This window comes from Chiloscyllium plagiosum, chromosome 47 (assembly GCF_004010195.1).
Source record: "Chiloscyllium plagiosum isolate BGI_BamShark_2017 chromosome 47, ASM401019v2, whole genome shotgun sequence".
NCBI lineage: Eukaryota > Metazoa > Chordata > Chondrichthyes > Orectolobiformes > Hemiscylliidae > Chiloscyllium > Chiloscyllium plagiosum.
In genome coordinates, this window is record NC_057756.1 from 7,803,314 (window position 1) to 7,829,937 (window position 26,624).

The window sequence follows — 26,624 nt, forward strand, 5'->3', positions numbered from 1 at the left end:
AATGTCACAGTGAACCGAACACGTTCCAACAATCAGCTGTTGTTGGAGATTCCTCACATTACGTACAGGGCGACTGGAGACTATCAGTGTGTGGCAGAGAATGAACATGGAGCAGTGCAGGGCTCCATAACCATCACTGTGGAATGTGAGTGTACAGACTTCAACATCTCTCTCACATACACACACACAAACACATGGATACAGACCTGCAGACTCACACATGTGACATGTCCCTTCTCTCAGTGTTGCACTGGAGCATCAGCATGAGCTTCAGTTGTCTGTTAAAGGAAGGGAAACTCTGGAGTAAACAGCTACTGCTTTGAACCAACAATCCATTGCACAGATAATTGCAGATTTTGCTGTGATGAAACCATTTTCCTTTTTGCACCCATTTGTACTTTGAAAGCCAGCAACGAGTGAACATTTTAACACTCAGGGAAAAAGAATTTTAATCATTGCTACATCGAATGCTGCCTAGAACTAATCAAGGAGAAAGTGAGGACTACAGATGCTGGAGATCAGAATCGAGAGGGTGGTGTTGGAAAAGCACAGCAAGTCAGGCAGCATCTGAAGAGCAGGAGAATCGACGTTTTGGGCATAAACCTTTCATCACGAATTCCTAATGAAAGGCTTATGCCTGAAACATTGATTCTTCTGCTCCTCAGATGCTGCCAGACCTGCTGTGCTTTTCCAGCACCACCCTCTTGACTAGAAATAAGTAAGGTACACATTGCAAGGTTTTAAAAATTGAAGGAATTGCGGATGCTGTAAATCAGGAACAAAACCAGAAATTGCTGGAGAAGCCTTTCCTCAGAATTGTGACTGGACCTGAAACATTACCTCTGATTTCTCTTCGCAGATGTTGCCAGACTTGCTGAGCTTTCCCAGCAACTTCTGTTTTTGTTACAAGGGTTTACATCAGTTCAGCAGTCAAAGGCAATTTAAGTTTGAGGCATTTAGATAGTTAGTGGGGGGGTGGCGGGGAGGAGGTGGGAGAGAGAGAGAGAGAGAGCGCAGGAAGTGTTCTATCATTTGTGTGCACAGAGCATTTCTATAGTGGCCTGATTGTCTCTGGTTGGAGCCTGGGATCAATTCTAGGATCTGTGTTATAGCACCATACAATCAGGAGTCAGGATGCATTCTAGGAACCAGTAGGTAAGCCAAGTGTTATAGGTAACTCATTAAATGCTGTGAGTCATAGTATCATAGAGCTATGCAGTACAGAAACAGACCCTCCTGTCTAACTAGTCAATGCCGACCAGATATCCTGAAATCATATTTTCCCATTTGCCCACATTTGGCCAGATCCCTCTAAACCCTTTCTATTCATATACCCACCCAGATGCATTTTAAATGTTGTCATTGTACCAACTCGACCACTTTCTCTGGCAGCCCATTCCATAAAGACAACACCCTCTGCATGAAAAAGTTGCCCCTTTGGTTCCTTTTAAATCTTTGCCCTTTCGCTTTAAAGCTACGGTCTCTAGTTTTTGACTTCGTCACCCTAGGAAAAAGACCTCGTCTGTTTACACTATCCATGCCCCCCATGATCATACAAACCTCGATGAAGTCACCCCTCAGCCTCCGACGCTCCAGGGAACACAACCCCAGCCTATTCAACCTCTCCCTGTAGCTCAAACTCTCCAACCCTGCCAACATCCTTGTAGATCTTTTCTGACCCCTTTTAAGGTTCACAACATCCTTCCTATAGCAGGGAGACCAGAATTGAATGCAATATTTTAAATGTGGCTGAACCAATGTCTTGAATATTCGCATCATGACCTCCCAGCTCCCTTACTCACTGTACTGAGCAATAAAGGCAACCTTGCCAAAAGCCTTCTTCACTATCCTGTCTGCCTGAGGTCCCATTTTCAAGGAACTACAAACCTGCACCCAAGGTCTCTGTTCAGCAACACTCCGAGGACCTTATCATTAAGTGTATAGGTCCTGCCGTGATTTGCCTTTCCAAAATGCCACATCTCACATTTATCTAAATTAAACTCCATCTGCCTCTCCTCAGCCCATTGGACCATCTGATCAAGGTCCCATTGCACTCTGAGGTAACCTTCTTCAGTGTCCACTACACCTTCAATTTTGGTGTCATCAGGATACTTACTAACCATACTTCCTATGTTCACATCCGAATCATTTGCATAAATGACAAAATGCAATGGACCCAGCAACGATCCTGGTCACAGGCCTCCAGTCCGAAAAGCAACCCTCCACTGCTCCCCTTTAGGGATATGAGGGCAAGGGTCTGGCTCAGAACACATCTATGATTAATTACAAATTCAAATGGTGAGGAATTGCTATCCCTTGTAAATGAGATCTCATTGACATTTCATGGTCCACAGGATCATTAATATCTGGGAGTGTTGTTGAGAAATATTCGGAATCTATCTTCTTCTCATTTGGCATTTGATGAGTTCTGTGGGGTGATCGATTACAGCCTCACTGTTAAATTTGAAAATTAGAATATAAATTGTACATTGGTGACTGTATTACCATTCTAACTTTGGATAGTTACACTTTCCATTTATTAATATGGAATGCTGTGACTTTACTCTCTTTCTAAGTCCATGACATCTCAAACTTTATCTCCATTAAAGAAAGCATCCTGGTCCCTCAACAGATGGCAACCTGGTGATCTGGCTTGAGATCATAATATATCTCTCAATATTCTATTGATCAAATTCAATTCATTGCTCCCAAGCCTTTGAGAATGTTATGAGGATCTGAAAGGCCATTTCTTTCATTCAGATGGACAGTACCATCATTGGTGAGAGGAAGAACTTACAGTGTGGCTATTTATATCGGCAGTGAACATCAAAAATGTAATACAACAAGTTTCACTCTGAGAAGGTTATGGGAATCCACACATCAGAGTCAGAGAGATGGTTATGGAGTCTTGCTGTACACTCTGCTTACTCACAATATATTCTTCCTTTCTTCTTAGACTCACCACAGAATCTCTCAATGACTTCTGTTGCTGTGATTAAAGATTCATCGGTCAATATAATTGAGGGGAATTCTGCAGTGATAATCTGCTCTGTTGTGAGCTTCCCAGCTTCTAACCTGATGTGGAGACATCTTAACATCACAACGAACAGAACCAGTTCCAACAATGAGCTGTGGTTGGAGATTCCTCACATTACGTACAGGGAGACTGGAGACTATCAGTGTGTGGCAGAGAATAAACATGGAGCAGTGGAGGGCTCCATAACCATTATTGTGGAATGTGAGTGTACAGACATCAACATCTCTCTCACATACACACACAAACAAATGGGTACAGCCCTGCAGACACACATTAGACATATCTCTTCCCTCAGTTGTACTGGAGTATCAGTATGAGTTTCAATTCTCTGTTGATTTACAAGATACTGCCTTGAGCCAGCAATTCCCTGCACTGAGAATTGCAGATTTCTTTGTGGTGAAGTTATTTCTGCTGTTGGACTGTCTAATCCAGCAGTCGGTGAATATTGCAATATTCTGGAATAAGAGTTCCACTGCTTGCTACATTGAATGCTGCCGAGAGATAAAGGTGGGGTTTGTTGCAAGGTCTCATCCAGATCTGTTGCAAGGTCAGCCGCCATTTTGGTTTTAATCGCTCAGACAGTTGGAGGGAGAGTGAGCCAGAAGCTGGCTCCATGGAGGATTATTGCTGTTAGCTGTACTGCTCTGAGAAAGCAACCAGGCCATTGTGAAGGCCACTCAATTGGCTTCTGCCAGCAGAATGCTACCCCTGCACCGCTCTGCACTCTGCAGTACTTTAGAATCTACTGTCAGGATTTCAAGCTCTCCTTGGACAATTTGGCCCATTAACTTTTTCTTTCTCCACAAATGCTGCTTGGCCTGCTGAGAATGTCAAGGTCTTTCAGTTTTCATTTGAGATTTTGAACTATTTTCCCAACACTGGGCAGTGAATACCTGGATTGTTTTTAGTTAGGTAGGAAATGGCCTGAATCCAATGTAGATAAATGGGGATGAGACAGAGATTGCAGTGATCTGACTAAGTGGTGAAATAGGCTCAGATGGCTTATGGTGATTCCTGATGAAGGGCTTATGCTCGAAACATCGTCTCTCCTGCTCCTCAGATACTGCCTGACTGACTGTGCTTTTCCAGCACCACACTTATTGACTTTGACGACTTACAGTCACTCCTAAAGTTTCTCCCAAGTATTAATTCTTCAATCCATGCATTCATTCTTCTCAAATTTGTTGACTGTGGCTTATGTTCTTCACCTAGTTTTTCTATTTCAGACAGCTCGATGTATGCCTTCGTACGATATCATCAAAAAGAAATTACTGCACACAGTGTTTCCATCAATAATTCAAATCCCCCAATTTGCTTTGCAAGCATTTTCTTGCTAAATATTCTGCTAAGCTGAACTTTAAAGACCTCAGAATGCAAAAATTAGCATGAGCTCAGTGTTTGGTCCAAAGTTTTGATGTCACTGAATGCTTCCTGGCATCCTGTGACTCTCTTTTTAACTGCTTGGGATTTGATTCATTTACAGAACTGCTCTCCTCAGGTCAACATATAAGTATTGGAGTTTAGTGAGCTCATGGGAGCATTAAAATTAGATTCTAATTTCACAGTTGCTGTTTTTGTAAAACCGGGGGCAGCACGGTGGCACAGTGGTTAGCACTGCTGCCTCACAGCGCCAGAGACCCGGGTTCAATTCCCGACTCAGGCGACTGACTGTGTGGAGTTTGCACATTCTCCCCGTGTCTGCGTGGGTTTCCTCCGGGTGCTCTGGTTTCCTCCCACAGTCCAAAGATGTGCAGGTCAGGTGAATTGGCCATGCTAAATTGCCTGTAGTGTTAGTAAAGGGGTAAATGTATGGGAATGGGTGGGTTACGCTTCGGCGGGTTGGTGTGGACTTGTTGGGCCGAAGGGCCTGTTTCCACACTGTAAGTAATTTAATCTAATCTAATCTAAACACCTCAGGATGTGGACGTAACTGGCAGATGTTAAGTTTAGTGCACGTGGGTAGTTTTCTCAATAGGTTACTTCCTTCTGCACTGTAGTCTTTGTAGTGAAAGTGCCAAACTGTTTGATTCATGCTTTTTTAAATACAACTTAACAGAGCTCTGCAGAGTACAGTTCAGTGGATGAGAGACCAACACATAGGCCAGAACAGATAGGTTTTGCATGCTCTGTTAATTAATAGAAATTAGGGATTAGCTTGGTTTTTAAAACAATAGAAATTACGTGACACTCCCTAATCTATTTGTTTTATTATTTTCAATTTCATTAACTGAATTTGAACTTTAAACTCTATCATGGGAGGTTTGAATGAAATTCTATGGATTGTTACAAAAACAGAAATGGCTGGAAAGATTCCGCAGGTCTGGCAGCATCTGTGGAGAGAAATCTGAGTTAACGTTTCGGATTCAGTGACCCTTCCTAGAACTGATGGTAGTGAGGAAAAGGTTGTTTATATGCAGAAGATAGGGTGTTGGGAGGATGGTAAAGTGTAAACGATAGGTGGAGATAGAGGCCAAAGACAGAGAGAAGAACAGTTGGACAAACAAGGGAGTTGATGATAAGATGAGGAAAATGGATAGTTACTAATGGGGACAATTAATGGTTAACCATGGGTTGTGTATAACAGCAGACCATGTGATAACAAGGCCTGGTGTGAGGGGAAGGGGGTCAGGACATGGGAGAAGAAGTCCCAAGTCCTTTCTTGTTGAACTCAATATTGAGTCCAGAAGGCTGGGATGTTCTCAAGTGGAAAATGAGGTGCTGTTGTTCTAGGTTGTGCTGAGCTTTCACCAGAGCACTACAGCAAGTCCAAGACAGAGATGCTGACCAGGGAACACAATGATAGAAGTGTTAGACAACCAGAAGCTCAGGGTTTCCGTCAGCATAAACTGGGTTTCCCCAGCTTTCTGTTGAAGGCAGTTAAAAACGTGCAGAGAGCTGACAATAGCAATATTGGAGTTACAGCAGTGAATAATAAGACTGGCACGATATGTTCCAAATACAAAATGATACAATTTAATGCTGTGGACTGCCACATGGATGATTAACTGGTCATTTGGAGTTTTATTATGCAAAATACATTTTATTTGAGTTGTTTCACCTCATTATTAACCTGCCCATTGAGTACTATTTGAGCAATAGGTGCATGTGTCTGCAACCTTAAAAATCTTCAGCCAATCTTCTCCAGCATTGTTCAGTATGGCATCAAAATTATGTTTGTAACTTTTATCATGGTCTCATTTTAAAGCTGGCTGCAAAGATCAGCAAGTGTGTAAGGAGTGGAGGTATAATCAGGGTTGAAAAGGGAGTGTTGACAGATGTTGTTTTTGTGGACTTCCAGAAGGTGTGTGATAAGGTTTTCCACAAGAGCAAAGACGAAGGAACACAGAATTCCGGTGTAACATTGAGGCCTTGTAGAGTTAATGGTAGGGCTCTGGGTAGCGTTGTCAGAGAGACCTCGGGATTCAGGTACATAGTTCTTTGAAAGTGGTTTCATAGGTGGACAGAGTGGTTAAGAAGGTGTTTAGCATACTTGTATTCATTGCTCAGACCATTGAGTGTAGGAGTTGGGACATTATGTTGAGATTGTAGAGGACATTGGTGAGGCCACTTTTGAAGTACTTTGTTCAGTTCAGGTCACCCTTTTACAGGAAAGATATTATTAAATTGGAGACAGTACAGAAAAGAATAACCAGGAAGTTACTGGGACGAGAGGTTTGAGTTAGAAGGAGAGGATAAGCTGGGACTTTTCTCACATGAGCGTAGGAGGTTAAGAGGTGACCTTACAGAGGTTTATAAGATCATGAGGGGCATAGTTAAGGTGAATAGTAAAGGTTTTTTTCCCTCATGTGGGGAGGCGGGGGTGGGGGGGAGGGCGGTTTGGCTGGTTCAAAAGTAGAGGCCATATTTTTAAGGTGAGAGGGAAAGATTTAAGAGGCACCTGACGGGCAACCTTTCTACACAGAGGGTGGTGTGTATCTGGAATAAACTGCCGGAAGAGGTGGCGGATGCCGGTACAGTAACAGCATTTAAAAGACATTTGGATGGGTGCAAAAATCGGAAAGGTTCAGAGGGATATGGACCAAATGCAGGCAAGTGAGACCAGCTGAGTTTGTTAAACTTGGTTGGTATGGATGAGTTGGGTTGAAGGGTCTGTTTCTGTGCCGTATGACACTATGACCCCCTATAACTGAAGGGCCTTGACTTGATCTGGTTGGAGCTTTGGATGACATCCTAGGAACTGTTTTATAGCTCAGTAAAGTTTAGAATCAGGTTATGTTCTGGGAGGCGGGAGGTGAGGCTACATTTTAAAGTTTGAACTCAGGAGAAAAGGTTTTTAACTTTGTGAGGCAAGGCGCTGAGAAGAGGGCTGTTTTTCATCAATAACTGAGAAAATAAGGATCTGGAAACCCTTGCAAAGTTTTACTCGGGGAATGAAGAAGGGATAAGAAAATTTGACAAGAGGTATAGGCTGGTGTGTGGGAACCCCCTGTAATGATAATCCACAGCATCACTAATGTTTGGGAGTGTTGGTGAGAAATCTGTTGGATCTATCTTCGCCCCATTTATTATTTGATGAGCTCTGTGGGGTGATCAATCACAGTCTCTGTTATCCACATTTACCTCATATTCATTTTTTTAAATTCATTTGTGGGAAGGAGGCATCACTGGCTGTCCCAGCATTCATTGCATGTCGCTGGTTGCCCTAGACAAGGTGGGGGTGAGCTGCCCTTCTTGAACCACTGCAGGCCAGCTGTTGTGGGTTGATCCATAATGCCCTCAGGTAGGGAATTCCAGGATTATTACCAAGCGACTGAGAAAGGCAACCTATTTCCAAGTCAGGATGGTGAATGGCTTGGAGGGGAATTTGAAGATGGTGATGTTCCCATGTATCTGCTACCCTTGTCCTTCTGGACGGAATGGTTGTGGGTTTGGAAGGTGCTGACTGAGGATCTTTAGTGAATTTCTGCAGTAAATCTTGTAGAACACACACACTGAACATTGGTGGTGGAGGGAATGGATGCTTGTGGATGTAGTGCTAATCAAATGGACTGCTTTGTCCTGGATGATGTTGAGTTTCTTGAATGTTCTTGGAGCTGCACACATCCAGGCAAGTGGAGGGTATCGTATCTCACTCCTGACTTGTGATTGCAGACTTTTGGAAATTAAAATAGAAGGTGTATGTATATTGCCCATTGTATTACTGTTCTAAACTTGGATTGTAAAATCATTTGCAGAAATCTAAAGAATTTTATGTGTATTTCTTTATAGGAACCTGCGGTCTCAAACTTTGTTTCCTATAAAAAAGAAACATCTTGGTCCCCTACCAGATGGTAACCTGGTGATCTGATCTGGGATCATAACATATAAAATCTCTTTGGATTCTCCTTAACCCTATTTGCCAAAGTTACCTCTTGTCCCCTTTTTGCCCTCCTGATTCCCTCTTACGTACACTTCTACTGCCTTTATACTCTTCTAAGGATTCACACAATCCCTGCTGTCTACGCCTGACATACGCTTCCTTCTTTTTCATAACCATCACTTCAATTTCTCTCATCATCCAGTATTCCCCACACCTACCAGCCTTGTCTTTCACCCTAACCGGAACATACTGTCTCTGCATTCTCATTATCTCATTTTTGAAGGCTTCCTATTTTCCAGCCATCTCATTACCTCTGAACATCCACCCCCAATCAACTTTCAAAAGTTCTTACCTAATATCGTCAAAATTGGCCTGCTTCCAATTTAGAACTTTCACTTTTAGATCTGGTCTATCCCTTTCTATCACTATTTTAAAACTAATAGAATTATGGTCGCTGACCCCAAAGTACTCCCCAACTGAGACTTCTTTCCCAAGAGTAGGTCAAATTTTGCACCTTTTCTAGGAGGGACATAAAATATACTGAATCTAAATCTTTTCTGATACACACTGAACAAATTCCTCTCCATCTAACCCCTTAACAGTATGGCACTCCTGACCTATGTTTGGAAAGTTAAAATCCCTACCATTAAAAATTTGTTTCTCAATTTCCCACTGACTATTGGAGGGTCTATAATACAATCCCAATAAGGTGATTATCCCTTTCTTGATTCTCACTTCCACCCAAATAACTTCCCTGGACGTATTCCCAGGAATATCCTCTCTAAGTACAGCCATAATGTTCTCCCTTATCAAAAACACCACTCCCCTCCTCTCTCAAACCCCTGTAACATTTCTATTCTGGAACATTAAGTTGCCAGTCCTGTCCATCCCTGAGCCACATCTCTATAATTGCTATGATATCCCATGTTCCTAACCATGCCCTGAGTTCATCTGCCTTCCCTGTTAGGCCTCTTGCATTGAAATAAATGCAGTTTAATTCATCAGTCCTACCGTGTTCTCTGCTGTGTTCCTGCCCACCCTCCCTGTTTTGATTCACTCATTTTCCCAATGGTACCAGTCTCAGATTGATCTCTTTCCTCACTATCTCTCTGGGATCCCCCCCCCACTCCGCCATCTTAATAGTTTAAACGAAACACACTTCCTGCAGACAGAATCATTAGTAACATGGAAATTCTCCCTAAACTCCCAGTTCCGACAGGAAGAGCACATCGCTCTACTAAAGGGCATCTTTGCACCTTCACAACCTCCAGACCCAGAAAATAGCACAGTCTTACTGCTTGAAAAAACACTGCTTCAGGCTAACTTAGTACTAAGTTATATGTTTTTAAATTTTAATCAAGAGACAGATCTCAATAAAGCATATAACCAAAAATAACCCACTCTCCTCACTATTGCAGATTTACAAAAAAAAAGCAGCAAAGTTATACTTAAAAACCATGCACTTATTTGCTGCCGTAAAGTGCTGTTGTTTTGATTTCTTTTTTACCCAAAGTTCCAAAGCAATGCAACAGTTTATAAAACAATAATTACTGCTCCTGGAATTTGAGGAAATGAGCTCCAACACCTAAAATGCCTCAAAACTATTTTGGTGCCACTATTTCAGAAAGGTGATAAGGAAAAGCCAGGGAACTATAGACCACTGAGCCTGACAACGGTGGTGGGGAAGTTGTTGGAGGCAATCCTGAGGGACAGAATCGACATGTTTTTGGATATGCAAGGACTGTTTAGGGATAGTCAACATGGCTTTCTGCATGGGAAATCATGTCTCACTATGTTGATTGAGTTTATTGAAGATGTAACGAAGAGGATTGATTAGGGCAGAGCAGTGGATATATATGGACTTCAGTAAGGCATTCGAAAAGGTTCCCCATGGTAGACTGGATAGATCACATGGAATACGGGGGAGAACTAGCAATTTGATACAGAACTGGCTCAAAATTAAAATGATGTGCAGGTGCCGATGTTGGACTGGGGTAGTCAAAGTTAAAGACCACACAACATTAGGTTGTCGTCCAACCGGTTTATTTGAAAGTACAAGCTTTCGGAGTGCTACCTGATGAAGGAGCAGCGCTCTGAAGGATTGCACTTCCAAATAAACCTGTTGGAGTATAACCCGGTGTTGTGTGATTTTTAACTTCAAAGGTAGCTAGTGGTGGAGGGTTGTTTTTCAGACTGGAGGCCTGTGACCAGTGGAGTGCCACAAGGATCAGTGCTGGGTCCATGCTTTCCGTCATTTACATAAATGATTTGGATAGGCGGTATAATTAATAAGTTTGCAGCTGACACCAGAATTGGAGGTGCAGTGGACAGCGAAGAAGGTTACCTCAGAGTACAACAGAATCTTAACCAGATGGGCCAATGGGCTGAGGACTGGCAAATGGAGTTTAATTTAGAAAAATGTGAGGTGCTGTATTCTGGAAAAGCAAATCAGAGCAGGACATATACACCTAATGGTAAGGTCCTGGGGAGTGTTGCTGAACAGAGAGACCTTGGAGTGCAGGTTCATTGTACTTTGAAAGTGGCGTCACAGGTAGACAGGATAGTGAAGAAGGTGTCTGGTATGCTTTCTTTTATTAGTCAGAGCATTGAGTATAGGAGTTGGGAGGTCATATTGTGTGTGTACAGGACACTGATTTGGCCACTTTTGGAATCTTGTGTACAATTCTGGTCACTCTCCTATAGGAAGGATGTTGTAAATCCTGAAATGTTTCAGCAAAGATATACAAGGACGTTGCCAGGGTTGGAGAGTTTCAGCGATAGGGAGAGGCTGAATAGGCTGGGGCTGTTTTCCCTGGAGCATCAGTGGCTCAGGGGTGACTTTATAGAGGTTATAAAATCATGAGGGGCATGTATAGGATAAATACATAAGGTATTTTCCCTGGGATGGGGGAGTCCATAAGTAGAAGGCATAGGTTTAGGGTGTGAGGGGAAAGCTTTCAAAGGGACCTAAGTGGCAACCTTTTTACTCAAAGAGTGGTGGGTGTATAGAATGATCTGCTAGAGGAAGCGGTGGACGTTGGTACAATTCAACATTTAAAAGGCATCTGGATGGGTATGTGAATAGGAAGGGTTTTGAGGGACATGGACCAAGTGCTGGCAATTGGGCCTAGATTAAGTTCGGATATCTGGTCAGCATGGATGTGTTCCATGCTGCATAGCTCTATGACTCTGTATCCCTCAATATTCCATTGATCAAATTGAATTCATTGTTGCAAAGGCTTTGAGAATATTGTAAGAATGTGATAGGCATTGTGCTTCTTTCAGGATGGAGAGCGCCCTCATTGGTGGGAGGAGGAAGAACGTACAGTATAAAAGTTTACATTGGTAGTGTCCATCAACAATGTAATACAGCAACTTAGATATAAGGATCCATACGTCAGATTCAGACAGAGATATGGAGTCTTGCAGTGCACTGTGTTTGCTCACAATATTCTCTTCCTTTCTGTCTAGATGCACCACGGAATCTCTCAATTACTTCTCTTGCTGTGATTAAAAATTCATCGATCAGTGTAATTGAGGGGAATTCTGCAGTGATAATCTGTTCTGTCGAGAGCTTCCCAGCTTCTAACCTGACATGGAGACATCTTAATGTCACAGTGAATAGAACATGTTCCAACAATGAGCTGTGGTTGGAGATTCCTCGAGTTACATTCAGAGAGACTCGAGACTATCAGTGTGTGGCGGAGAATGGACACGGAGCAGTGGAGGGCTCCATAACCGTCACTGTGCAATGTGAGTGTACACAGATTTCAACACACACACACACCTCTACAGACATGATGTGGAGGTGCCAGTGATGGGCAAAGTCTGAAGCCACATGACACCAGGTTATAGTCCAACAGGTTTATTTTTTTAATCCCCAGCTTTCGGAGCACTGCTCCTTTGTCAGGTGAGTAAATTTGACTACACCTGATGACCTGGTGTCATATGACTTTTGACACACACAGATAAGACCTGTGGCATCCCTCAGTGTTGCACTGGATCAGTATGAGCTTAATTCTCAGCTGAAGGAATGGAAATTCTACATTTACAAGATGCTGTCTTGAACCAGTAACTCTTGCGCATTTTGCTGTGCTGAAATTATTTTCAGTGTTGGATCCATTTGCACTATGTAAGCCAGCAAGTGATGAACATTGTAACATTCAGGGAACAAGCTTTCCAATGGTTGCATGTTCATTCCTACCTGGACATAAGGGTGCGATTTGTTGCAACGGTTCCAGTAAATCTCTCAGATGAGGTCAAGAATCAAAAGCTGTTTTGAGCTTGTGTCAATTGGACAGTTATTGGTGGGGGCTGAGGGGGGAGGACTTGTTGGTGGTGGGGAGCACCAGACACCACCAGAGAGAGAGAGAGAGAGAGAGACAAACGCATTTGAACATCTGTTTATGAAGAGTGCTGCTTGCTGTACTGCTCTGATAAAGGCCTGATTCTGTCTGGCTGGAGATCGGGATGAAGTCCCAGGAGCTGTTTTATTGTTCAGTTCGGAATCCGGAGACCACCTCTGATCCAATAGCTGATGCTAAGTGTTACCGTTTGAACTAACAGGAATAGGTCTTAAATTTGTGTGAGATCAGAGGCTCAGAAGATCTTCATTAATAATCCAGCAAGTGAGGAGTTGCAATCCCTTTTAAAGTTTTAATGAGATTTGATGATATACAGAGTCACTAATGTCAAGATATGTCACTGAGAAATCTGTGGAATCTATCTATTTAGTATTTGAATAGCTCTGTGGGCTGATTGATCACACTTTCTCTGTTATCTATATTTATCTGATGTTAATTTTGGAAATTCGTAAGATAGGACAAAGGAGCAAGAGTAGGCCATTTGGCCCATCAAACTTGTTCTTCTGTTCAATAAGATAATGGCTGATCAATGAACAAACTTCATCAACCTGCCTTTGGCCCAGCTCTATGGGCGGCATGGTGGCACAGTGGTTAGCACTGCTGGCTCACAGCACCAGAGACCCGGGTTCAATTCCCACCTCAGGCGACTGTCTGTGTGGAGTTTACACGTTCTCCCCGTGTCTGCGTGGGTTTCCTCCGGGTGCTCCGGTTTCCTCCCACAGTTCAAAAATATGCAGGTTAGGTGGGTTGGCCATGCTAAATTGCCCGTAGTGTTAGGTGAAGGGGTAAATGTAGGGGGGGTCGGTTGTGCGTTGGTGTGGGCTTGTTGGGCCAAAGGGCCTGTTTCCACACTGTAAGTAATCTAATTTAATACCTTTGCTGAACAAAAGTTTATCTGTCTCAGAATTAAAGTTATCAATTGATCAAGCATCCACTGCCATTTACAGAACAGAGTTCCAAGTTTGGAATCTAAGTTGGATATATATTATATATTTCATTACTGTTCTAACTTTGGATAGTAACTTTTCGTTTGTGACTTTATTCGCTTTGTTAGTCTGTGACATTTCAAACTCCGTTTCTTTTCAAAGAAAGCTTCCTGATGCCTCACCAGATAAGAACTGGTGATCTGGTCTGGGATCATAACATATTCCGTTGATCAAATCCAATTCATTGCTGCCAAGGCTTTGAGAATATTGTGAGGATGGACAAGGCATTTTGTTTCTTTCAGAATGGAGAGCGCCCCCTCATTGGTGACAGCTTACACAGACAGTGTCCATCAGAAATGTAATAAAGCAACTCCCACTCAGAGATGGTTACAGGTGATCCACGTATGAGAATCAGAGAGATGGTTATAGAGTCTTGCTGTGCACTGTTTGCTCACGAGATTCTCTTCCTTTGTTTTTAGACCCACCACGGAATCTCACAATAACTTCTCTTACTGTGATTAAAGATTCATCAATCAATATAATTGAGGGGAATTCTGCAATGATAATCTGCTCTGTCGAGAGTTTCCCAGCTTCTAACCTGACGTGGAGACATCTTAATGTCGCAATGAACAGAACAAGTTCCAACAATGAGCTGCGGTTGGAGATTCCTTACGTTACATCCAAGGAGACTGGAGACTATCAGTGTGTGGCAGAGAATGACCATGGAGCAGTGGAGGGCTCCATCACCATCATTGTGCAATGTGAGACTACTGTTAGATTCATTCATTGTTACAGGAACCATTGGCACTGCCTTGTTCCTTCTCCGGATTTCATAAAGCCCCCCTCATTCCACGCTCCAATGTTATTCACAGTCTGATTTTCCTTTATCCTTTCCTGCTATTCCCCTTCCCTATCACTTTACATTTACCCGGACTAATGCACCTAACTTGCACATTCGTGGACAATTTAGTTTGGCCAATTCACCTGAACCTGCACATCTTTGGATTGTGGGAGGAAACCCGAGCACCTGGAGGAAAGACACGGGGAGAATGTGCAAACTCCACACAGACATTCGCCTGAGGCTGGAATCGAACTCGGGTCCCTAGTGCTGTGATGCAGCAATGCTAAGCACTGAGCCACCGTGCTGCCAATTTCTCTGACAACTGTTGCTGAGACAAAGATAGTTCCTCATTTCTAGGTCCTTACTCATCTGTCTAGTTCACTCTGACTGCACTTAACACTCCCTTTTAACTCCAATTTTTCCCAGTCTTTATCTAAGCCACTCACTTATCTTGCTCTGCGTTCAGCTGAATCTGAGCATCCTCGGCTATACCCACATCTCAAAAGCTGTTACCCTCCTCTCTCCACTTTCTTCAGAGTCTAACCCTCACATCCATCACATACAATCCTCCACGTTAGTGACTATACCTGACATTTGCTCAACTTCGGGCTGTTTTCAGATGTTGAGACTGAAGTCACAGGCCATGCTGTGGCTTTTCTAAGCTAAATTTCAGTCCTGGATGTAATTTGGATGTTTATCATTGAACCAAATATTGGAATGTGTCCACTTTCTCTATCACAATGCACCCAATCATGATGTCTCCATTGCCATTCAGAGCCATTATATTGACCGTCACCACATTCATGTTCAGTCCAAATGTCTCCTTGCCTTTTGTCTGGGTCCATCAAACCCTCCAGTACCTCCTTTGTTCTGTTTGTGTGTGTGGTGTCATCCGCAGACCAGTGATTCCCCAGCCATGTCATTAGAAACCGAAGAATGTCCTGAGAGACTCTGAGATTTACATTGTTTGTGGCAGGAATGTGGATGTGTGTAAACACAGGCACAAATACTTCAGCACTCTTTCCTCTTTTAAGACACTTTCTAAATTAAACCTTTGGGTGGTGCTTTCAGTCAGTGACCAAAGGTCTCCTTTTGTGGCTCAGGATAACATTTTGCCTGAAGGTGGTGAAAATTGAGTGAGAGAATTCCAAAGCTTCAGGCTGTACCTGATCGGCATGGACGAGTTGGACCAAAAGGCCTGCTTCCATGCTGTACATCTCGATGATTCTATGCAGGCAATTGAAGGTGGAGCCATAAATATCAGAAAACACTCAAGATGCCGGAACAGAGATCTCAGAACGTTGTGGGCCATGGGGATTACCTGCTGATTCTCCTCTGCTCTTGTTCCAGATCCCCCACGGGAGACCACAGTGTCCATCAGTGGAGCCTCAGCTGGGATCAGAGAGGGACACAACGTCACATTAATCTGTTCCAGTCAAAGTGTCCCACCGATATTGCATTACACGTGGTTCAGGATGGAAGGTAACACCAGCATCCAGTTAAACACAAGCAGCCAGATTCTCTCCTTCACTCCAGTCACACGTGGGAATGATGCAGGTTTCTACTGCACAGTCACAAGTCCATTGGGTAACAGCAGCTCCAATATGACCCACCTGAATGTGGAATGTAAGCATTTTACTCTGTCTGTCTCTTCTTTAAACTCCGTGATCGTCTGTCTGGGGAAGCTTACACACTGTAGTTTAGTATAACCTCCTCGCTGCTGTAACCTGTCCCTCACTGAGGTAATAGTGATACTAGGATAGGTGACCAGCTTGGCTGCTAAGGAACATCATAAATGAGGAGAGACTGGGGCATGGAGGATTAGGGAGGAAATTTCAGAAATTTGACTCCTGGGCAGGTGAAGATATGGTCACGAATGGAGGGGCGATTGGGAAGGTTCAAGGTGCCAGAGTTGGAGGACGGTAGAGATCTTGGAGGGTTGTAGGGACTGGATGAGCTCACAGATTTAGGAAGAGGTGTAGGGTTGGAGGAAGTTACAGAGAAAAGAAGTGGGCAGGGAAAGATTTTAAAGGAAGGATGGGAATTATCATTTGGTGTTCCCAGACTGAGCGTCAATGTTGCTCAGTTAATGACAGAGCATAATTATTTAATCAAATTCAGTGCAACTTGGGACATGGCAGTAGAGTTTTTGATTAGCTGAAGTTTATGGAACATGACAGATGAGAGCATTGAGAAACTTAAGTTTGGAGTGAAGCGAGGCCTTGAGAAAGACTTTAGTGTACAGGGTGTAACTTGACGAATTGTTGTCATTCCCTCCTCAGATGGTCCGGAGATTTCCTGGGAGTCGGAATGTGCTCAGAGGGCAGAGGGGATCACCTGCGCCTGTGTGGCCAACTCCAATCCTCCTGGAGACCTGACCTGGCACCTGCCCCATGCCAACCTCAGCGGAAACCAAACACACGGAGGTTTTGTGTCGCAGCAGCTCAGAGTGGGGCATCTGGTGATGGGTTCGCTGATCCTGAAGGGAGACCAGGATGAAGAGAAAGTGATGGCATCCTGCTCGATTCGAAACCCACATGGAAAAGCCACACACAACATGTATCTTTGGGTCAGAGGTGAGAGGTTTGACCCACAATCGATCTCTGCCTGGTTAGTTATACTCGAGACTCGAGAATCCCCTTCCTCTCCCCTCACCACCTCCTTTGTATTGTGCTTTTCCGCTGGCCTCTGACCAACATGTCCCCGTGTGCCAGTGACAACACTGGATAAAGTTTGAGTCAGGGCGTTTTGGGGAGGAAGTCAGGAAATGCTTTCTTCACAAAGTGAGGTGGAAATCTGGAACTCTCATCAACATATCCCACCCTCACCCACACCCCCCAAAAAAAAAGCCTTAATTGAAAATACAGGCAGACAATGCAGCAGGGGGTGGTGTGGGGGCAGGGAGTAGGGGAGACTGGTTGAGGATGATGTCCAGCCTTTGGGTGGGTGTCTCATCACAGACTGCAGGTGGGTGGTGGGGAGGTGGTTAGTGGGGGGTGTTAATGTGGCAGGACAATTGGAGCTAGACGTCAGGCTAGCAGCAAGGTAGCATTGGGGCCTTTATCGGGACTAGGCTGGAGGAATTCAGACCATTGGCAGTTTGGGTACTGGGTCCCATCCCAATGGTTCAGGCCAGCGGTGAGTTAAGGTGAATCATTTTGAGTTGGGAGTTGTGTCTGGATTGGGTCGAGTGGGAGTCAGTCTGTTTATTGGGGGAGGAGGAGAAGAATGGCATTGGGTTGTTGGCGAGTGAGAAGGTGCTTGTTCAGAGGAGGAATGATTGTCAGATGTCTGGGAAATGTAAGGGTACAGTGAGGTGAACTCAGGGATTATGTGGTCTGTTTGGGCTTGTGGGATCAGTTTATCTGGATGTTAGACTAGGCTTTCAATTGTCTGAACATAAAAAAAGTGGTGACCTCTGAAGCCTCTGACTTGAATGGGCTTTGTCAAGGCAATCCAGATGCAGGGCAGCTACCTACCAGAATCTCCAATTTCCTGGACAATTCCCACGGAGGCAGCTGCTTGTGGGATTCTGCAGGGTGCTGACACACAACGCCAGCCTACGGTGCTCTGACAACTCACTGTACATAAGAACATCCAGACCAATGTAAATACAAATGATACATAGATTACATCCAGAATCATAGTCATAGAGACAGACATGTTGGACCAAACCGGCCATGCCGACCAGATATCCCAACCCAATCTAGTCTTGGACAAATATATTGCTCACATTATGACAGAATATGTTTACCTATGTGTGATGATTGCTTGATTGGAGGTAACATAACTTCTGATTTATGCATAACAAGATCCCACAAATAGCAACACGATAATGAACTGATGATTGATTATTTTACTGAGTTTGCTTTGATACAAAGACAGAGATCATGAAGTGGGTCATTGATAGCCCATTACTGAAGGAAACCCAATGTTTTACTCCAGTCTGTGCGTATGTGATTACAGTTTCAAACTCCAATGTGGTTACCTCTTAACTGCTCTCCTCTCTCAGCTGGTGTGGTTCAAGAAAAAGATACCCCACAACCCTTCAAGCGGCAATGGAGGTGTATTAAGTGGCAACAGTGCTTGGAGTATATTCTGAAAAATGGAGTGCATTGCTTCCAATGATCCATCAGAGCATCATTCAAGTGTGATAATTAATGGCTGTTTTTACAGATAGAGACTCCAGTAAATGGACAGTAGGACTGGTCGTGATTGGAATCATGTTGACTGTTTTTCTGGCTGGAATCTTAATCATGCTGAGTGTCAAAAAGTAAGTGTAAATGCTTCATTCAATTTTACTCTCAACATTTGCTTCCATTTTCATTCCTTCAGTTGATAACTGTTCCCTTGAGGTGAAGTACCAGACACTACTTCTCTAATTGGTCCTCTTTCCCCAAAATGTAGAGCACTTCATTGTTGTGTGTGCAGGTGAATAGCTCTGAGTTGTTGTGATCTGGAACGTGCTGCCCGATAGGGAGATAAAAGCACGTTCAACAGAAATGTCCAAATATGTAACTGACTCTCTGACATACATTAACCACATTGTGATATTGTGTTATTGCAGGAGAAAGACAGCAACTGAGGAGACAGCTTCAAAGACCAGTGACATTGCATTGACTGACCGTCGAGTCTCTGTGAAACACCAGGTACAGAAGCTGTTTACACTCACTCCAAAGCTTTAAGCTCAGTGTTTCGACAATGCAACATGTTGCAACTAACAAATCCAAGTTAAAAATCACACAACACCGGGTTATAGTCCAACAGGTTTAATTGGAAGCACACTAGCTTTCGGAGCAACGCTCCTTCATCAGGTGGCAGTGGAGGGCTCAATCCTAACACACAGAATTTATTGCAAAAATTTACAGTGGGAGGTAACTGCAATTATACATTGAAAAATTTTCAATATATAATTTCAGTTACATCACACTGTAAATTTTTGCTATAAATTCTGTGTGTTAGGATTGAGCCCTCCACTACCACCTGATGAAAGAGCGTCGCTCCGAAAGCTAGTGTGCTTCCAATTAAACCTGTTGAACTATAACCTAGTGTTGTGTGATTTTTAACTTTGTACACCCCAGTCCAACACCAGCATCTCTAAAACAAATCCAAGGATCTTCTCTGCACCAGCGTCACCTTTTTGAAACTGCCCAGGAGTGATGGGACTTTGCACGGAAGAGAGATAAGGTTAAATCCCTGCAAAACGGAGTTAGAAACAAAGAGATGGGTGTGAAGGTTGTGTGCAGTGAACATGGTTGAATTGGCAACATGCCAATGATTACCCATGGATTTGGAGATAGTGAGAACTGCCGATGCTGGAGAATCAGAGTGAACAGAGAGTGCAGCTGGAAAAAGCACAGCAGGTCAAGCAGTATCAGAGGAGGATGGGAGTTGATGTTTCAAGTTAGATGCTTTCATTAGGAGTAGCTCAGCGGGCAGCACTCTCACCTTCCTTTTCTCTGAGTCAGAAGGTCTTGGGTTTAATAACCAACTACACAAATTTAAACATAATCTGACAGCACTGTCACTCTGGGGTGTTAGTACCAATGGGGTAGCACACTATTGGAGGGTCAGTCCCAAGGGAGTGCCACTGACCCTGTTCTGTCATACAGTCATTCTACTCTCAATGTGCACTGCTTTCTCTTTACTCATGCTGCCAGATCTGCTGAGTTTGTCCAACAGTTTCTTTTGTTGTTATTTTCAAATTTCCAGCATTTGCAGTTCTTCTTTTGTGCAAAAATTGGCTCATGCCACCTGTTTATTTTATTGCTGCTTGTGAGACTTTTCTGTGCACAAACTGGTGCTGCACATCTTACATTACAACAGCAATACACTTCAAAACATGGCTGTGAGGTATTTTGGAACATGTGAGGGAAGAAGAGAGCTCAAATCCAAATTTGAGAGTCAAACTATGCTATCTCAGCGGTGAGAAAGGGTCAAGACTAGGAGATGGAGAATGGAGAGAGACAGAGAGAGAGACAGAGAGACAGACAGACAGAGAGAGAGAGACAGACAGACAGAGAGAGAAAGTGAGAGAGAAAGAGAGAGACAGAGACATAGAAGTGGATGTCATTACATCCACTGAACTATGAATACCATATAAAAGGTTGTGCAATCATTTAACACAAATGTCCCAGAAAATTTCAGAACATCTTGTGTTTCCAATTCTGTGATGGAACTACATACTGTCAGAGGTGCCATCTTTCAAATGATATATTAAACTGCTCTGTCTGTCCTCAGGGGGATATTAAAAGTTCCCACAGCCATTATTTGGAAGAGAAACAGTGAGCTGTTCTCAGTTCTTGGAACCTATCATTATCTCTCTCAAACAGAACAGCATTAAAAAAAAAATGTGAAGATGTGAGTTATTCCAACACAGCTGTTGAGAAATTTAAAGTCATAGAGTCATAGAGATGTACAGCATGGAAACAGACCCTTCGGTCCAACCTGTCCATGCCGACCAGATATCCCAACCCAATCTAGTCCCACCCGTCAGTGCCCAGCCTATATCCTTCCAAACCTTTCTATTCATATACCCATCTAAATGCCTCTTAAATGTTGCAATTGTACCAGCCTCCACCACTTCCTCTGGCAGCTCATTCCATACATGTATCACCCACTGTGTGAAAAAGTTGTCCCTTAGGTCTCTTTTATATCTTTCCCCTCTCACCCTAAACCTATGCCCTCTAGTTCTGGACTCCCCCACCCAGGGAAAATACATTGTCTGTTTATCCTATCCACATCCCTCATAATTTTGTAAACCTCTATAAGGTCACCCCTCAGCCTCCGACGCTCCAGGCAAAACAGCCACAGCCTGATCAGCCTCTCCCTGTAGCTCAAATCCTCCAACCCTGGCAACATCCTTGTAAATCTTTTCTGAACCCTTTCAAGTTTCACAATAGCTTTCTGATAGGAAGGAGACTAGAATTGCACACAATATTCCAACAGTGGCCTAACCAATGTCCTGTACAGCCGCAACATGACCTCCCAACTCCTGTACTCAATACTCTGACCAATAAAGGAAAGTATACCAAACACCTTCTTCACTATCTTATCTACCTGTGACTCCACGTTCAAGGAGCTATAAACATGCACTTCAAGGTCTCTTTGTTCAGCAACACTCCCTAGGACCTCACCATTAAGTGTATAAGTCCTGCTAAGATTTGCTTTCCCAAAATGCAGCACCTCGCATTTATCTGAATTAAACTCCATCTGCCACTTCTCAGCCCATTGGCCCATCTGGTCCAGATCCTGTTGTAATCTGAGGTAACCCTCTTCGCTGTCCACTACACCTCCAATTTTGGTGTTATCTGCAAACTTACTAACTATACCTCTTATGCTCACATCCAAATCATTTATATAAATGATGAAAAGTAGTGGACCCAGCACGATCCTTGTGGCACACCACTAGTCACAGGCCTCCAGTCTGAAGAATAACCCTCCACCATCACCCTCTGTCTTCTATCTTTCAGCCCGTTCTGTATCCAAATGGCTCGTTCTCTCTGTATTCCATGAGATCTAACCTTGTTACCCATCTTCCACAGGGAACCTTGTTGAATGCCTTACTAAAGACCATATAGATCACATCTACCGCTCTGCCCTCATTTGTTACTTTTTCAAAAAACTCAATCAAGTTTGTGAGACATGATTTCCCATTCACAAAGCCATGTTGACTATCCCTAATCTGTCCTTGCCTTTCCAAATACATGTATCTCCTGTCCCTCAGGATTCCCTCCAACAACTTGCCCACCACTGAGGTCACTCTGGTCTATAGTTCCCTGGCTTGTCCTTACCACCCTTCTTAAACAGTACCACATTAACTAACCTCCAGTCTTCTGGCACCTCACGCTCAATGATATAAATATCTCAGCAAGGGGCCCACCAATCACTTCCCGAGCTTCCCACAGAGTTCCAGGGTACTCCTGATCGGTCCTGGGGATTTTTATCTACGTTCATGCATTTCAAGACATCCAGCACTTCATCGTCTGTAATATTGACATTTTTCAAGATGTCACCATGTATTTCCCTACATTTTTTTTATCTTCCATGTCCTCTTCCACAGTAAACACTGATGCAAAATGCTTGCTTATTATTTCCTCCATTTTATGTGGCTCCACACAAAGGCCGCCTTGCTGATCTTTGAGGGGCCTTATTCTCTCCCTAGTTACCCTTTTGTCCTTAATGTATTTGTAAAAACCCTTTGGATTCTCCTTGATTCTATTTGCCAAAGCTATCTCATGTCCCCTTTTTGCCCTCCTGATTTCCCTCTTCAGTATACTCCTACTGCCTTTATACTCTTCTCAGGATTGCCTTGTGCAAATTGGCTGCTGTGTTCCCTAGATTACATCAATGACTACAGTTCAATAAATAAAATGCTTCAGTGGCTGAGGAGAACTTGGGATGTTCAGTCTGTGTGAACAAGGAACTTTAGTCTTCAAAGTAAGAAAGAGCAGGATAAACTCCAAATAAACCCACAGAGCTACAGTTGGCTCTCAAATGGTTGTGCAATAATTTAAAACTACCCCTGCTGATAAATGATGTGAGAACATCCTCTGTTTCCATTTCTCTACAGGGTTCACAGGACATGAAAGTTAAGGACCCTCTGGACACAATTAGAGAGGGAGATACACCATCTCCTCAGGATGTCTTTGACAGTCCAGTGGGAGGAGATGCTGGACATGAGAACCCCAACAGAACTGAAGATGTTCTCTACGCCAACATCAACTTTTCAAAGCTGCCCAAAGGTGACGGGACAGTGCACAGAGGCGAGGACACGGAATATGCAAAGATCAGATTCCAACCAAACTGACAGAGAAACAGGGAGAGGGGTTTGTGCAGCCTATATGGTTGGAAAATAACGAAGATAAAATGACATTGCCCAACTTTGTTGGTAGTTCTGAACATGCTTTCCAATTGCTGCATCTTTTTCATGCTGTGAGAGGTTGCACAAAGCTTATGAATAATGTTACATATGTTAGTAAAAGCAGTTGTGATGAAGCTTCATAATGTGCTGTCATTATTTGGGAACTTTGGTTCTAAAGTGGAGAAATGAGGCAAATTTATTCGGTCAGAAATAATCGAGAACAGAAGTGCTGTTAATTGCAGCCTCCAAGGCAGTAGCACTGACAGAAAATGACCTGATGTAATTCGGAGATAATGAGATTTGAATTCCAAATAAAATATGGAATTGAATGGCCAATGATGACCATGTAACAGTGGCTAAATGGTTTATTTCTGCTCCTCTGCCTTATGGTTTAATCTTTGTTATTATCATAAAAACCCATCTGGTTCAATAATGGCCTTTAGGGAAGGAAATGTACTGCAATATGCACAGGTTCAAACCCACAGCAATTTTGGTTCTTAACTGGCCTCTGAAATGGCCTAGCAAATTATTCAGTTGTATCAAATTGCAAAAAACATCTCAGAAAAGAAACAACACCAGGACCTCCACAAGACACCAGTCTCAGCTTTGGAAACAAGAATGACATAGTCCTCCTTACCATACTGAAGTGGATTAGGAGAGATGTTCTCAAAGACTCGACAGACAATAGCCTACCTCAAGGAATTCCCCAGATATGATCTGAGGTCCTCGAGGTGGTAACACAGAGGTATACCATTGAGTGGGAGTCACATTAAATGGGCAAGGAAACCTCCTGTTGGTTACCATGCACTACTCTCCCTCATTGGTGGATCCATGCTCTTCCATGTTAAACACCACTTGGAGAAAGCACTGATGGTGGCAAAGGCACAGAACGCACTCTGGCAGGGGAACGTCAGTGTCCATCAGCAACAGTGGGATGGCAGCAATGCCACTGCTAATTAAGCTGGTTAAGTCATAAGCAATATAGCTGCTAGACTGGGTCTGCCAATTTGCCTGCCACTAATGCAATTGTCTATGACAGTAACTGGACCAGTGAACAATGCAAACGACTTGTGGAGACTAAGTCCTGTCTTCACATGAAGAATATCCTGTTGTGTGTCCTTGTTAAGGGAGGTAAATTTTGAACTAAACCAGCAACTCAAGACGGAATATCTGTGAGGCGCTGTGAGCCATCAACAGCAAAAGTGTACTCCAATACAAACTTCAACTGCATGGCACAACATATGCCCCATTTTAGCATTACCAGGAGCTCAACCCTGGTTCAATGGAGAGTGTAGGAAGGCATGCCAGGAGCAACACTAGGCATACCTAAAAAAGGGGTGTTCACCTGGTGAAGCAACACAGGACTATTTGTGTGTCAAAGAAGATAAGCAACAAATATTAGACAATGCTAAGCGATTCCACAACTGACAGATCAGATCTAAGTATTGCAGTCCTGCCAACTCAAGTTCTGAATGGTGGTGGACAGTTAAACAACACTCTGAAGGGGAAAGCTCCATAAATATTCCATCTTCAACTCTGGGGAAGCCCCGCACAGCAATACAAAATGGAAGACTATCATATCTGCAACAACTTTTAGTCAACAGTGCCAGCTCGATGATCTGTGTCAATCTCCTCTTGAGGTCTCCAGCTTCTCTACCACTTCGATTTACTCCACTTGATATCGAAATGGCAGATGCTACTGGACAGTGCAGAGTCTCTAGGCCCTGACAATATTCTGCAATCTTACAGCACCCTGAGCCAATCTGTTCCAGCACAACAAAAACACTGGCATCTACAGAAAAGAATAGTAATTTACTATTACTTGTATTTCACCAAGAAAAACAGTGAAAAGTATTTAAGTTGACATAGTCGTGGAGTCATAGAGATGTACAGCACAGAAACAGACCCTTCAGTCCAACTTGTCCATGCTGACCAGATATCCAAATCTAATCTCGTCCTATTTGCCAGCACGTGGCCCATATCCCTCTAAACCCTTCATATTCATATTCAGCCTCTCCCTATAGCTCAAACCCTCCAACACTGGCAACATCCTTGTAAATCATTGCTGAACCCTTTCAAGTTTCACAACATCCTTCTGATATAAAGGAGACCAGAATTGCACCAAATTTCCAATGTCCCGAACAGCCGCAATATGACCTCTCAACTACTATGCTCAATGCTCTGACCAACAAAGGAAAGCATACCAAATGCCTTCTTCACTATCCCATCCATCTGTGACTACTTTTAAGGAACTAGGAACCTGCAGTCCATGGTCTGTCTAGGGCCTTTATAATAACAGAAATCACATATAAAAACACTTTAAGAACAAAGTATATCTCTGTTTAATTCACCGCACATGGGTTCCCAAGGGTCGAAGAAAAGACTACATTCTCCACTACTGCAGAAAGGCGACATTGAAGCTGACGAATCTGGAGCCAGACCACCATGCTGCCGAATATGCTGGAGAAACCACCTCAAAGACCTATCTTGTTGCTGAAGCTGCTGTTGAAGAAGCAGACCACCATGTCGGGCCATTGGAATCCACAGCCAGAAAACATCACGGAAGCCACCTCAGGCATCCTAGGCCAAACCCACCTCATCGCTGCCGATCTGGGAGGTTGGAGTCCCAGGTTAGACCCATCATGTTGCTAAAGACAACAAAGCCACTGAACCAGACCACCACACCACAGGTCCCACCATGACACAACCTCAGTGGCCACAAGGAATAGACCACACCACTTTCACCACTGCAGCAGCCTCCCGTGACATCTTTGCTCCATTGAAGCTCCATTGTTAAAAGCGGCAATGTGGAAAATTGTTGAGTAAAACATTTTTTTTGCAGCTTCCTCGTCAAACTGCATGTCAACAGGAAACTTTCACAACCTCAGGATGTACAAAACAATTTGTTTTAAAGCAGAATTGTGAAATGATGTCACTGGTGCATTATGGGAAATCTGATGGTCAAGTTACACATACAAAGATTACACATAGAAAGATCTCACTAGTAGTAATGTGAGTATGAACGCAGCCATTTTATTTTGAGGAATGTTGCTTCTGGGTTAACTTGTGTATCACAATGAGCTCCCTCATGATCTTTCATGGAATAATGACTGTTGATTCATCTACATTGACCCATGAGGCTAGACTGGGCTCAGATTAATGTCTCAATCTACCACTGGTATGTTGACAAGAATCTTCTAACAATCAATTGTTCATCAAGGATTTATGAACTCAATGTGTTAATTTACTTAAAACAGCAACACACATTATGTT

At 43.4% G+C, this 26,624-nt stretch overlaps 2 protein-coding genes across 5 annotated transcripts in view; one reads left to right on the plus strand and one right to left on the minus strand.

Moving 5' to 3' along the window:
- Window positions 1-23,760, plus strand: part of LOC122544183 (sialic acid-binding Ig-like lectin 10) — a 31,962-nt gene extending 8,202 nt beyond the window's left edge. The window contains exons 2-10 of one of the 3 annotated variants that reach the window (XM_043683233.1): window positions 1-145; window positions 2,957-3,238; window positions 11,829-12,110; window positions 14,127-14,408; window positions 15,839-16,114; window positions 16,771-17,064; window positions 18,665-18,761; window positions 19,056-19,137; window positions 23,061-23,758. In XM_043683233.1, the coding sequence (XP_043539168.1) occupies window positions 1-145; window positions 2,957-3,238; window positions 11,829-12,110; window positions 14,127-14,408; window positions 15,839-16,114; window positions 16,771-17,064; window positions 18,665-18,761; window positions 19,056-19,137; window positions 23,061-23,297 (1,977 nt within the window). In that variant the 3' untranslated portion in view covers window positions 23,298-23,758. Of the gene's footprint in view, window positions 146-2,956; window positions 3,239-11,828; window positions 12,111-14,126; window positions 14,409-15,838; window positions 16,115-16,770; window positions 17,065-18,664; window positions 18,762-19,055; window positions 19,138-23,060 lie in introns of all 3 variants that reach the window. The other 2 variants (XM_043683231.1, XM_043683232.1) reach the window with 2 other exon arrangements.
- LOC122544186 (immunoglobulin superfamily member 22-like) overlaps window positions 1-26,624 on the minus strand; it is a 789,994-nt gene that overhangs the window by 422,663 nt on the left and 340,707 nt on the right. The window lies entirely within an intron of this gene.